The following is a 14,016-nucleotide window of genomic DNA, read 5'->3' as shown; positions in this document are numbered from 1 at the left end:
GTCAATGGTTTCTCCAAGGATCAAAGTGTGTCGGTCGAAGTGCCAGGGCTGCTCTTGTAGAACACGTTGCTTGTCCCTCGGAGAAGAAAGCGATTTTTTCCAATATTTGAGATATCCACTCCATGTTTAGGTTGCCAAACTCCCTTCATTGTTGCAACGAAAGCATTGACATTTATATTACGATTAGTCCAGATATTACCTACAAGAGCCAATTTAATATGAGTATCGTCATCGTTTTCTCCTGTGTCATCCAATCAATTGCGTCATTGGGATCCTCTGTTTCTTCGGTTGATTTTTTTTATTATTATCTCCGCTATCCTTTTCCACCAGCAATAGGGTTTTGTTTGTCTCCGCCATTGGAAAAAGATGAAGCTTTCAATCAATACTTCTAAGAACTCAGAACGATTAATGGAATCTCGATTAAAATCGGGAAGAAACCTTGAAAAAGACAAGGAAACCCTAGCCAAAGAAACTAGAACGCAACCCTCCCAAGGAAAACCTAGAGGGAAACTAATTTTACTTTAATTATAGTTATAGATAGATAGATAGATAGATTACTTATTCCATACTTCGTATAATATAATTTAGGAAAATTTACTAATCTAGTTATCCTATCAAGACTAAAATGAAATGATAAATAAAATACCTAAAATTCCAAAATCAGAAAGGTGGTTGGCACTAAATAAAATCGATTCCCCTACTCGCGTTCACCTCGTTCTCCCTGAATTCGATCTGGTTCATCTTCCCTCTTCTTTCTCTCTCCTCTTCAACAATGGCGCTTCTCCACCGAGTCAACAACTCCAAATCTCTCTCCTCCCTTCTCCGCCCCTTAACCTCCGCCACCCACCACCGTCTCTTCTCCTCCGATTCCTCCAAAACCCTAACAATTGAAACCAGCATCCCTTTCAAATCCCACATCATCGAACCCCCTTCTCGCTCCGTCGATACGACGCCGTCTGAACTCATGGACTACTTCCGTAGCATGGCCCTTATGCGGCGAATGGAAATCGCCTCCGATTCCCTCTACAAAGCCAAGCTTATTCGAGGGTTTTGCCATCTTTACGACGGTCAAGAAGCCGTCGCTGTTGGTATGGAGGCCGCCATTACTAAAAAGGATAATATAATCACCGCGTATCGTGATCATTGTATTTATCTTTCGAGAGGTGGTTCGCTCGTTAGCGCTTTCGCCGAATTGATGGGGAGACAAGATGGGTGTTCAAGGGGTAAAGGTGGGTCGATGCATTTTTATAAGAAGGATTCGGGTTTTTACGGCGGTCACGGGATTGTTGGTGCTCAGGTTCCGTTGGGTGTTGGGCTTGCTTTTGCTCAGAAGTATAATAAGGAAGATACTGTAAGTTTTGCTTTGTATGGTGATGGTGCTGCTAATCAAGGACAATTGTTTGAGGCTTTGAATATGGCTGCGCTTTGGGATCTGCCTGCTATTTTGGTTTGTGAAAATAATCATTGTAAGTCAATTTTGTTTCATTGATTTTATAATTGTGTGTGTGTGTGTGTGTGTTTTTTGTTCCTTTTCTTGATTTGGGTTTTTTGATAATTTAATTGAGTTTTAGGTGCGTTGTGTGTGTCTGAATTGGTGTGCTTAATTGCTGCAATTTATGGTTTTGTTTGATGTTTTGATTTTGTGTGAATTTGGATATGATATTTGGGAATTTTGAAAGAGACGAGATCTTGGATGATGGTTTGTATTGTAATTGAGACAAAGATTAGATCTTTCAATGTGTTCTACACTCTCAGTAGCTAAATAGGGTGATACTTATATGTATACCAAGAAATGAAAACAAAACCTTATCCTTTATTATTGCAGTGTTTGATTAAAAATTGGAGTATGCACTTTAGTTTATGTTAAAGATCACCCGTGGCTCCCTGCCCTGTGAATCAAGGTGGCTGCAACCTACAACGAGCCAGGATAGAACACTAGGATGTGACTTTGTCTGTTGGAGCAAATAAGTGAAAACAGTATTATATGTCATCTTTGGTTGTGTAAATTTTATGTAGTCTTGTGTTATGACTTGTATGAAATTATCCCCACCCTATAACTACGACTCTATGAGGCTATGCCTAGTTAATAGTTGTTTTCGTGGGGATTATAATCAGCTTTATAAATTCTACTTCCTCAGATTTTTTTAGTTGACACGTTTGAACTTTTGACACTATTCACATATACTACTTTGACTAGCTTTTGTGATTTATAGTTACGGTTAAACATAGTCAAGTGGGGACTTGTTAAAACCGTCTCAAAATTAGAGATATTAATCATTGAAGTAGTGCGTTGACAAACTTGAATAAAGAAATGTGTGAACTAAAAAAAATGAAGCATATAGTCTTGTTTTGGGTATTTGCTAATTTGGTTGGTTTATAGGTGTGTTATGTTTCTGTGCATTGCTGCAATTTGTGGTTGTGTCGGATGATTTGATTCCGTATGATTTTGCTTATGATATGTGGGAATTTCGAAAGAAATGAGATCTTGGATGCTGGTTTGTATTGTAATTGAGGCAAAGGATTACATCTTTCAATGTGTTCTATGCTGTAAGTAGCTAGATAAGATTAATTCGTAATTTATACCAAAAAAAAAAAGACTTCTTTTTTCATTGACGGTATTTTGGTTAAAAATTAGAGTCAATGGAGTCTGCACTCTAGTTTATCTTAAAGATCCCTAGCGATTCCCTGCCCCATGAATTCAGGTAAGCTGCAACCTTCAACGAGCTGGGACAGAGAAATCTTAGTTCATTGGACACCAGGATGCAAACGCGTTTGTTGGAAAAATGAAGTGAATAACAGGATTCAATTTCATCATGTGTTGTGTAAATTATTTAGTCTTGTATTAAGACTTGTATGGGGAATTAACACACACTACAACTACAAGTCTATGCCTAGTAAATCAAAGAGAATTGTTTTGGTAGAAATTATAATTACCTTTATAATGCTCTAATTCGGGGTATTTGTTTTAAATCTTGTTGTATTGTGTTGTGTTGTGTTGTATTGTATTTGCGGTTCTAGTAATGTTTAGCTTATTGGGTTTCAAATGCTATGCCTAGTGATTTTACTTAGCTCATGGTTTGTACTTGCTTTAGATGGTATGGGAACTGCAGAATGGAGGGCGGCAAAGAGCCCAGCTTATTACAAACGTGGAGATTATGTTCCTGGATTAAAGGTTTGATATGAATTAGATTTGCGTTTCTGGTTGATTGGCATTTGTGTTCTCGACGTGTTCATAATGGAGGCTATTGGTAGAATTTGGTGGTCTGGCACACAGTTTAGTGATGTTATCGTCTTATAATATTCTTGTGGAACATTTCTGTTGCAGGTTGACGGTATGGATGTATTGGCTGTGAAACAAGCTTGCAAATTTGCCAAGGAATATGTTTTGAAGAATGGGCCAATTGTAAGTATATGTTAGGATATTAATTCTATTTTTCCTGAAAAGCTATTTACAATTAGTTTTCTTAAGATTTTGGTAATATGTGGGATGCATCCCTCTACCTTATTTATCATTTTTACTTTCATGTCTGTCTTTAGATACTTGAGATGGACACTTATAGGTATCATGGACACTCAATGTCTGATCCTGGCAGCACTTACAGGACACGTGATGAGATTTCTGGAATTAGACAGGTAAAGAGCTAGCTTGGGAATTTGAAAAGATCTTAAATTTTCAGCTGGAGACTATGGAGAGTTACTTAGTAGTTTAAATGGATTTCCTCACAGGAACGTGACCCTATTGAGAGAGTCAGGAAGCTGATATTGGCTCATGATATTGCTGCAGAAAAGGAACTAAAGGTAATTGCCGTCTTAACTCTATGATGTTTCTTTAAAGTAAGCAGTTTTGTTGATTTTTGTTCTTGGGCTATATGTTAGAAGTACTGTTTCGGTGTGAATTTGTTAAGTGTTGACTATATACCTAGCCACCTTAAATTTTATCCATTTTTTGGATTGATATTGAGTTTTCTTTTGATTTTGATTTTTTCTTGTGATGATGCAGGATATTGAAAAGGAGGTCAGGAAAGAAGTGGATGACGCCATTGCTAAGGCTAAGGTAAAAAAATCTTTTTTCTATGTTATACTTCACATAATCATTATCGTATCATTGGTTTGTCGCAAGATTCACTGGTTCCTAAATTGCTATTTGCTGTTGCTAATTTGTGGTTTCAGGAGAGTCCCATGCCTGATAATTCTGAGCTTTTTACAAATATATACGTGAAAGGTTATGGAGTAGAGGTAAGTTTACAAATTTTGTTGAACCTACAATTTTTGTTTTTCCAGGTTTTGGTACCAAAAGTTATCAATAAACTCATCTTCCACAATTAATCTTCTAGTTAGGTTTGGGCATGCATATTAAGTATTTTGGTAGAGTGTGGACATGTGTATGTGTTAGGTTTCTTGCTGTATAATAGGGAGTCAAGAATAAAAATTTATTGAAAGATAGTTCATGGGTGAGAGGGCCCACATCACATGGGTTGAATGTATAAAGTTTCCATTATTAGTAATAGGAAGATGTTTTATGGACATCTAGAAAGAAATACATGAAGATTAATTGTGGACATAGGGAGTAGTTATATATTAAAGCTTTTGAAGGTTGTATAGTTTTCTCTTTGTAGCAAGTGCAAGCTCCAATTGAAGATGTGGGTTTGATTGCTTTTTACAGTTTACTCTGAATCTCTTAGGCTCTAAGATATTAGTGCATGGTTAGTATAGCTTCATAAATTCTGAAATAATCGTTAATTATGACCTGAAAGTGAGACTCGAGTTTCATTGGATATTATGTGGGTTTGGATCTGCAAAATTAGTGTCATGGTGTAAACCTAGCTGTCGCAGTGGGTATTAAAGCAGAGTAGACCTCTGAGAATCATCACTATATTTATCAATGACCTTTACACATAACAAAGTGTGCACCCTGTTTTACAAGCTGTGAAATTTATGTTCAGTTCAAGAGGATAGATTATTGTTTGTCATTTGGACAATATACGATGCAGGCCCTCCATTTTTTATTTGATTTGGGCTTATGCTGTATTTAATTGAGGGCAAATTTTATATATAACCCACGTTAATAATTGTTGGTAACATAGGGGCGATAGGGCTAAGATAACATTTTTAGCCAATTGCCAGATCTATTTATAGATTCTGAGTGGCAATCGGCACTTTAATTTGTGTGAGAACTGTTATTCTTACTAGGCAGGCATCGGTGTGGTGGTATGAGGAAGGAGGTTGATTAATGAGGGGAGAGGGAAGGCATGCCATGAAACTATTGATGAAGGTGAGATGATTGAAAATTGAAATTAAGATCTCCAGTGACCTTTTATATATATATATATATTAAAAAAAAAAAATATCCAAGATCACTAGTGACCTATTCAATATTGTATTCCCGTTTCTGCCAGGCCATTGCTTCAATCTGTCCATTTTCAGTTTGAGTTCATCAATCACAATTTCATTTCCTACAAATTTTAATTCGTATTCCTCAAGTAAATACAACCCACCAGAATGGCAGATGTTAGAAGTATTAATAGTATGCATTATAATGGCATACCACTTGTATAGCACTTACTCTGTTTTAAATATTTACATCATTTTAGACAATTTACTATAATGGCAGATGTTGGAAGTGTTAATAGTCTGAACTAGAGTTAAACTATACCTTATATTGTGGTTGATGTAGTTGGAAAAGCATTGGTGTGTCGTAGTTGCTTGAAACAGCCTGGGGTGAAAGAGCAAAAGGGGCAGGAAAAGGATTACAGTTTACATATGATCAGCGGTTGACAAAATTTTAACAGACCTAAATTGCGTATCATTGTTTCACCTTTGCAGCCCGTGCTACTGGATCTGTTTTATATTTTTTTTATCCCAGCACTTAAAAACTGTGAATTTATGATTTGTTGGCCTAGTGGCCTTGAATGCCCAACTTGTCAGTCCTTTGCTGTTTTAGAAGGTGGCTTCTGCCTTTGTGTTCCCTGCCTGATTTAAAATCACAGTTTTGCTACAATATGCTAACAATGCTGAGACTGCTGTTTAATTTCTGAATGTTATATCCCTAAAATATTTTCTGATTGCCGTGTGCTTTTCATCTTTTGCAGTCATTCGGTGCTGACAGAAAAGTACTTAGAACTGCTCTACCATGAGCCAAAGTAACATTTTGATGCGAGTCGTATGGAGATGAGATGGAAACTTGAAATAAAAGATTTTGACCCAATTTTTATAGGCTTGTGCTTTCTATTGTTGTATAGGTTTTTCTCGCTCCTACAAGTTAGGGCCACTGCCTTGTTGCAGTGGATGTGATACAGCTCTAAATTCGTCTCGTGTATTGATTAACGAAATTTCATGTGTGATTCAGGATCTAGTTGTGTTGCTTTGATCAGAGCTTTATACACAAGTCAATAATTTGACTTACATAAAGCGCTTTTTGTGCTTCACAAATCACAATATACAAATAACGCACCAAATTGTTGCTGAAAGCATCAAGGCCTTGGCTGATTATTGTTATTTTTTCTACCTTTGCTGATTTTTTGAAACATTAAATTTTTGTTAAAGAGTGTCTAGATGCTCAGTGTTGGGTATTCATTACCTGTTGTATCACTTGTATGCTTAAACTATTGTTGATGTTATTGGCTATGACATTGACCAAGTATTGAATTCAGAAATTTAGGCCATATATAAAATCAAGTGTGTCGAATTAGCCCAGATTACTTGTGAGTATAGATTGGGGTCATATTTCTGAGGCAATATTTGCCAACCACTGGGCGGCAAGAAAACAAGTATCATCTCTCTAACTTTGTTATCCTAGTCGTGCTAAACACGGTACCATGTATGTATATCAGTTTATATGCTCGATAATTGTAGTATAATTCAAAGGATTTTGCAAACAAGCATTTCGGGGCATTAGATAACCAATTAATATAAAACAAAGTACTTAAAATAGTATTAAGTTCGGAATGAATGACAAAATCACGTATCGATCGATGTAATTAATGTTAAATTTTACTTCAATGTTTCAAAAAAATGTAACGCCCCAGGATGCTCGTTAGCTTTTGCCTAATTCAAAAAATAATATCCTAACGATGATTAATTGTCGTATAATTCAAAAAATAATATTCCAAAGATAGTTATTATTCTTCCGCCGCGCTTGTATATATATGTTTGATAAATTGTAAAATAATTAACAAAATAATATTCCATAGATTATTATTTGGGATGAATATATTAATTTGGTGTTATAATACAGTATTAGCTCAGATTAGAACTCTAACTGTTATAAAGCTTACAAAAGAGCAAGCTCAAATATGTTTAACAGTAAAGTGATCCAGGCCCATGTTAATGAAAACCAGCCCAGCTCCATATTTCCGAGCTCGGCTGTAGCAGCTTGCCTGGCCTGCTGCATGTTTACCTTCTCTCATTGCCCAAGCTATGAACTGAAGTTTACTAATGATTTCAGTTATACACTCCTTTAATTCCATTAGAATTTATCCCATTTGATAGTATTTTATGATAGCGTTTTGAGTCAAATGGGGCAATTTATGTGAGACAGAGGGAGAAGGCACCATAAATCATGAACATCAGTTAAATAGAGAGTATTCAAGCCTTTTTTTAGTAAAAAAAATAACTTTATTTTTGTAAGAACTAGGTAAAGGGAGTAGGGCTTTCTTTTATAAAAAAAAACTTTAGAACTCAAGCTATATATTGGGAAGCTTAATTTAAACTTTATAGACTGTACTGCTCAAAGCATTCAACTTCATTTGGCCAAATACAAAGAATTTGAAGAACACGAAATCATCATACAATAAAAATAACAAAAACTTACCAATAGTTTTATCATATTTGCGACTCGTACATGTAAACATGATGCCCTCGAAACATGAAACGAAGATGTTGTAATCGTATCGGACACAAGATACTACTACTACTGCGGTACTTCCTACATGTTTTAGCATCTCCACGTGCATAAAATGGTCCAAATTTACATTCCATAAATAGTACTATAAATCACTATCTATATAAGATTATAGTGAATATTTTAAGGTTAAAATAGTAATGACTGACAGCATTACGTACACCCGTGCACTAATTGCTGATTTGCTTAGCTAATTCTAAAGTACTGCTGTAACTTTTAGGTTCATCCGTGCACTAATTACAGTAAATTACCACTGTAAATTTTTATTTAATATTTTTTCCCCCTTTTTGTTCTGAGTTTTACAGTAGGATTAAATGTGAATAAATAAGGTGGAACTTTGTAGTTTATCCCACACTTTTATGGTAGTTGCAGAGTATCCTAAGCAAGCAGCCCACAAGACCCACATTATTACCTACTTTGTCACCTTCCTCACCGGCCTTTATGGCCCAATATTTAATCACATTCTTAGTTAATGCGATTTATTTTTATTTTTTTTTGGTCTCGTGATTTTTTCTTTATTAGTTATAGATATGGTAGTGGACTTGTCAAAAGTCGACTTCCATAGTTTCATGCTCTCTAATTTCCGCAATAATTGACACATTTTTTTTTTGGGACACATTTTATTTTGTAGTGTTTGTTTCACTTTGAATAATTTTATCTCACAAAAAGATTTTTAAAGTGAAGAATAATATAAAATGGAACTAGTATCATATATTTGTATGATATTAATGACATAGATTGAGTTACTAAAAAAAACCTTCTTCTTTTTAAAGAACCACTTAATTAATTTTAGAAAATGATATGGGTTGCTTTTAGGAAGATAAATAAGAAAAGACATAAGAAAATAATAATTCAAATATAAAATTAATTACACTGATTGACACATAATTTCATTCCTCCCCATTAAATTTCGAATTTTAAATTGTTTGTAGTTTAACATGAAGTGCTCCGTAATACTTGCCAATTATGCTTAGGATATAACCACACTCTAATATCAATTGTTAAGGATTAATCCAACTATTAGGTTGAATTGGTGAAAGCACACTACACACAAATATGAGAGAACACTATAATATACTTTGTCGTGGTCCTTACTATGGAATAACATAGCTATTTTAAGAAGAAAAAAAAGATTTGACTATATATACTTGAATTGATATTTTATATAATGAAAGTTGTATCATTAAACTTATGATATTGCCCGTATTGGTATGTACTACTCCATATAACATAAACCCACTTACAAAAAAGATAACCTCCACTACTATGCAATGGTCCTTCCAAGTTCCATGGTATATTTTCAGTTCTTTTTTAAGAGTCTACTTCATCCCCATCATAGTTCTCTTTTGAAAATAGTATTGTTTGCTAGGTAATAAGCGGGCCGGGTCTAGGGTAGGGCCTTATTATATAGGGTGCTCCTCCAATTAAGAGCCACACTTTGAGAATTGAAGTGGAAGTCGAGTTCATGATCTTCGTATCACCAACTTTTTTATATTCACATTTGTTAATGTAGGACAACATTGAAACAAATTTAATAAGATTTTATGTGACTAGGAAATACACTACATGTTTCCTTAAATATAAACCATAAAAGACAATCTAAAATTAGTTTGCAAGCAGTCTTAAAATCAAAACATGTCAACCGGAAAAACTCCAAATGTACTCTAAAGCCTCCGTGTAGATATTTTAACACATAGGCACGCAGTATTATGCATAGATAAACTGATTAAAAACACAGGCTGGGGTCTCAAACATACAGGCTGGTGTGGGACGTGAAAGTATCCAACATTACATACACTATATGACTATATATATAGCAACACTTTTGTTTTTATGTTTTTGCCAGTGCTACACTTTCTATAAAACTTCTCTCATCCTCAGCTCTTAATAACCAAACAAAACACAAAAAAGACAGCTTATATTGCCTAATTAATGACCTGAACTCATTGCCAACTGTGCTATAGTACTTTCAAAATATTCCACTATTTATACGGCTATACTATTTTCAGTACTCAAAATTGGGGCTCAATTGATCCATTAATAATACGTAGTAGTAATAACGAAATGCGAACTCAGTTTCATATTTTTCGTAACTTTGAGTATTATTTGTGAGATATAAAATATTTCAAAGTTGCAAAAAATATGAAACGAAGATAGTACTATGTACGAGTATCTTTTGAAACAATAAACGCGTTATGCTCTTATGCACTTATGTATGCTGTAATGGTCCTAAGGCTTTGTTACGTTCATTGCGTTTTTACTAATATTAAGAAAACAAGTTTAAATTATTAATTTTAAATAAAATGAGTTATATGATAAACGATCTATCAATAATGACTTTTAAAGTTATGATTAGTTTTAATAAGTGAAAATTAGACGATTAAAAACACTATAAGACTTTATGTATAGAATAGTAAAAGTATTAGAATTCCAGGTACACCTAAATGTGGTTTAGTTACTTGCTAAAGTCGAGATAATTCATACTAGTAAACATAAGATACTAGTAAACATAAGATCAAACCTCGTTTATTACTGGGTATATCTTAAGTGCCCCTTAATTAATCTTCCATATGCATCAATCATGTAATGAACTGTTACATCAAGAACCCCGAATCCTATGTACAAGTATATTTGCAAATAAAGGATAAAAGGAATACTTAACCCATACTCAAAGTTACGTTATACCAGCATATATAATAAATTAAATATTGCCAAATGATTTATCATTTGGTAATTTATTAATTTTTTCTCTAAAATGATAGGGAGAAATTTTTATAAAAATGTGAGGTGGAAGGTAAAGGTCAGAATAAATTTGGCGAAAGAAAAGCCAAAAAGGGAGTTGGTGAATGGCAATCCAGCGAGGAAAAACCATTTAAATAATTAAATTGGTTGCTTCATTCATGAAGCTTCATAATTGAGAATTTATATAAAAGTTCTAAACTTCTAAAGTACTTGTACTATATATTATATGCAATCTACTTGAAGCTTTAGTTTCTACTAGTAGTCTATTTATACAATATTGTATAGATTTGTTTGCTTTTTGGGGTGGGGCATCTAATGATTTGTCATACAAATTAGTATGCTTCTTATTTTACTAGACCACATTTAATGATTTAAAGGCAATGATATACGGCTAGCTAAGGTAGATTATTGGTAGAATTAATAAAAGAATTAAAGATTGGGGTTAAGGAAGAATGTGGGTTGTCCCTGGTTTGCCTGTTGCCTCCATATATATGGCAATATGACTATCAATAATGTTGATTGATAATGCTTGTTGATGCGGTGTTGTAGAGCTCTCCTATCGCGTGCGGTTTAAATTCGAATCAACTATGGACGGGTTAGGTCACATCGAAATTGAATAATGTTGGGTCAGTATTATCATTATATGATCAATTAGGATCACTTTGTGTTACTCTAGATTTAGGTGAACTCAAATACTCATCATCTATCTTGGATTTGGAAAGGTTTTAGCTCATATAATTTTATTCTGAGTCAATCTTGTGTTTCTGCTATTGTCAAAAATAAAAAATAAAAAATCTTGTGTTCCATTTGAATCAGTTTGGGTTCAAGACGAATTATTCTTATTGATTTATTTTAAATTTAGATTTTTTATTACGATGTTTTCAAATTTGGGTCAAGTTTTGATTGCTTTATTGTTGGTCTATCAAATTTGTATAGACTTATCTAAATCTGGTGATATGATCTTATTCGAATATGAGTAATTAATTTATAAGATCCATAACCATGATAAGTAAAGGCAAGGCTACAACATACGAAGTACGAAATTCAAAATTCAAGTTAAGGTGATTACGAGTCCTATTAATATCTATTGTAACATAAACATTATTTAAAATGAGTACTACATATCTTTTCTTAATCTATCCACTTCAACTTAGGGTTAGATTTATTCAGCCGGGTTGATTGCATTTGTTATCGGGTTAGATCAAGTTTCGAGTTTTCGTTGGGTTAGATGTGGGTTCAATTCAATTTATAGTTATTAGATTAAGGCAAGTGTTGGGTTTCCTCAGGTTGGTTATTGCATAATATTGGGTTCCAATTTTAGAGTTAGGGGATAAATCGAATGAGGAGTAATAATCATATCAATTCAGTCCAGTTTCAATTTCAATTACTTTCAATAGGTTTCTTGTGTTGTGATCAGGTCATCACTTTTTGCAAGTATATAGAATTTTAATGTCTTGGCACTTCGTGACTCCGTAATGAGCACATATACTCAGGGATGAAATTAGACACTAAAATTAGAGAGCTTGATGTACTTTTTAATTTTTGGGAACTATTGTCCTGATTTGGCCAAATTAAGCTAAAACAGACTTTTAATTAATTAAGTACTTACGGAGTACTTGTAAGTCTTCTTTCTCTTATTATATACAAGTACTAATACTAGCACAATGTGTTTATTACAATAATACTCATATGAAAGTAATTTTAGAGACAAACAACTACTTATGAACCTCTCCTACAAGGTGGTGAAAGTGTCATTAGGGTGCTACAATTGGGTTTATTAAATGGTTACAAATCCTTTGATTACGACACATTAGAGCTGGCTTGGCCGGATTATACATAGAAAAAATAGTTTAATTGTTTTTGATGGCTACATCATATAGTACAAAACTTGAATAAATTCGTACAAAGAAGTGGGACATTTGTAAGAGTAGTGCCGACTGCCTAGTGCTATAACTTGCATCTAATTAATTACACTCTAAAATTAATTGGTGAAGATCATTAATGACCCTTATTTTGTCTATGGTCCAATAACATGACTATTGTCTTTTTTTACAAAGACATGGTCAAGTAACTCAATTCTCAATTCTCAATTCTCAAGTTATGCTAGTTATGTCTTTTATTTACTTACCCGTTTTTTTAGTACCGCACAAACGATCAAGAGTTGTTGTTATCATAGATTTATAGTATGGACCCATTGCAATATACTCCCTCTCTCCAATTTAATTTGGTAGTATGACATTTTGCATGAGTTATTAGAAGAGTGAAAAAGTACAAAAAATAAATATAAGAATCAACTTGGGAAAACTTTAAGATGAAAAAAATTAGGAAAAATACACTTTAATAAGGAAATTTTGACTTTTACCACCTCTAAAAAACGACTTATTTGCTTTTACTACCTACATAATTTAAAGTTTTATTTTACCACCTCATAAAAAAAATAAAGTTGACTTTTACCACCAAAACCTAACTCCGGTGACGGAAAATGGTTGTGGGCCCCACAATAACGGCTACTTTTTGAATTTTTCCCCAATTTCCCTGATTTCCTTTTTTATTTAAACCCATCTTCTCCATTTCTCCAGAAAGATTGTTGAATTGAGCTTCTACTTTGCGATTTTCTTCCCAAATCCTAAAATTTACTCTACCCTAACAATCGTAGCATCAAATTGTTTCTGAGTCGTGGTCATTTACACAAGTCAGCTATTACAAGATAAATTGGAAGAAGGTATGCAAATTCCATGAATTATTTTGTAAAATTTCGCAATTCTTGTCGTGATTATGCTCCAATTGTTATTTAATTGAAATTGTTCGTATGACTTATGAATTGAACCCCAATTTTAGAGTATTAAAATTAGGGTTCATGCTAGTAAAAAATTATTTTGGGTTTTTTGAAATTGTAATTGGATAATAAAATTAGGCTTAGGTTATGATAATTGTGTTCAATTGGAACTAAAATTGATGTTGTTGGTTTGGCATTGTAGAAGGAATTGTCTTCTATAAGTATATCACCTTCAAAGGAGAAAAGATGCCAATGTGGAGTTCCAATGGCAAGGCTCACTGCTTGGACTAGGGAGAATCCTAGACGCAAGTTTAGGTCATGAAAATTCTATGACCCTGTGACAGAGACAAGGGGGTGTAAAGCCTTTGAGTGGGTGGATCAACCAGATGGAACACCTTGGCAAACAGAGGTGATTGACAACTTGGTGCTAGACAAGAAATTGACGAAGGGTGAGATTAATGACTTGAAGAGGGAAGTTGATGATGTTAGTAGGCAGAGAAGGTGCTTGCTGAATGAGATTGACAACTTGAAGGTGAAATGCAAGGCTCTTAGTTCAGATAGGAAGAAGATGAGCAAGGAGGTTCATGGAAGCAATGCA

General features: G+C 34.0%; 1 protein-coding gene across 1 annotated transcript; it reads left to right on the top strand.

Moving 5' to 3' along the window:
* The first annotated feature begins 649 nt into the window (after window positions 1-649).
* On the top strand, window positions 650-6,653 carry LOC110698093 (pyruvate dehydrogenase E1 component subunit alpha-1, mitochondrial-like). The gene is made up of 8 exons (XM_021875496.1): window positions 650-1,466; window positions 3,093-3,172; window positions 3,326-3,403; window positions 3,538-3,633; window positions 3,727-3,798; window positions 4,001-4,054; window positions 4,171-4,236; window positions 6,090-6,653. The coding sequence occupies exons 1-8, from the start codon at window positions 773-775 to the stop codon at window positions 6,132-6,134; spliced, it is 1,185 nt and encodes a 394-aa protein (XP_021731188.1). The 5' UTR covers window positions 650-772; the 3' UTR covers window positions 6,135-6,653.
* Window positions 6,654-14,016: the final 7,363 nt, after the last annotated feature.

This window comes from Chenopodium quinoa, unplaced genomic scaffold (genome assembly GCF_001683475.1).
Source record: "Chenopodium quinoa cultivar QQ74 unplaced genomic scaffold, ASM168347v1, whole genome shotgun sequence".
Classification (NCBI taxonomy): domain Eukaryota; kingdom Viridiplantae; phylum Streptophyta; class Magnoliopsida; order Caryophyllales; family Amaranthaceae; genus Chenopodium; species Chenopodium quinoa.
This window is presented reverse-complemented; position numbering and strand designations above follow the sequence as displayed.

What these genes read in the sequence shown, in the direction of transcription:
- LOC110698093 (XM_021875496.1), top strand. Translation starts at nt 773, where the DNA reads ATGGCGCTTCTCCACCGAGTCAACAACTCCAAATCTCTCTCCTCCCTT. An exon ending in GGTTTGTGAAAATAATCATT is followed by an intron (nt 1,467 to 3,092) that starts GTAAGTCAATTT and finishes TACTTGCTTTAG; the next exon opens with ATGGTATGGGAACTGCAGAA. An exon ending in TGAAAGGTTATGGAGTAGAG is followed by an intron (nt 4,237 to 6,089) that starts GTAAGTTTACAA and finishes CATCTTTTGCAG; the next exon opens with TCATTCGGTGCTGACAGAAA.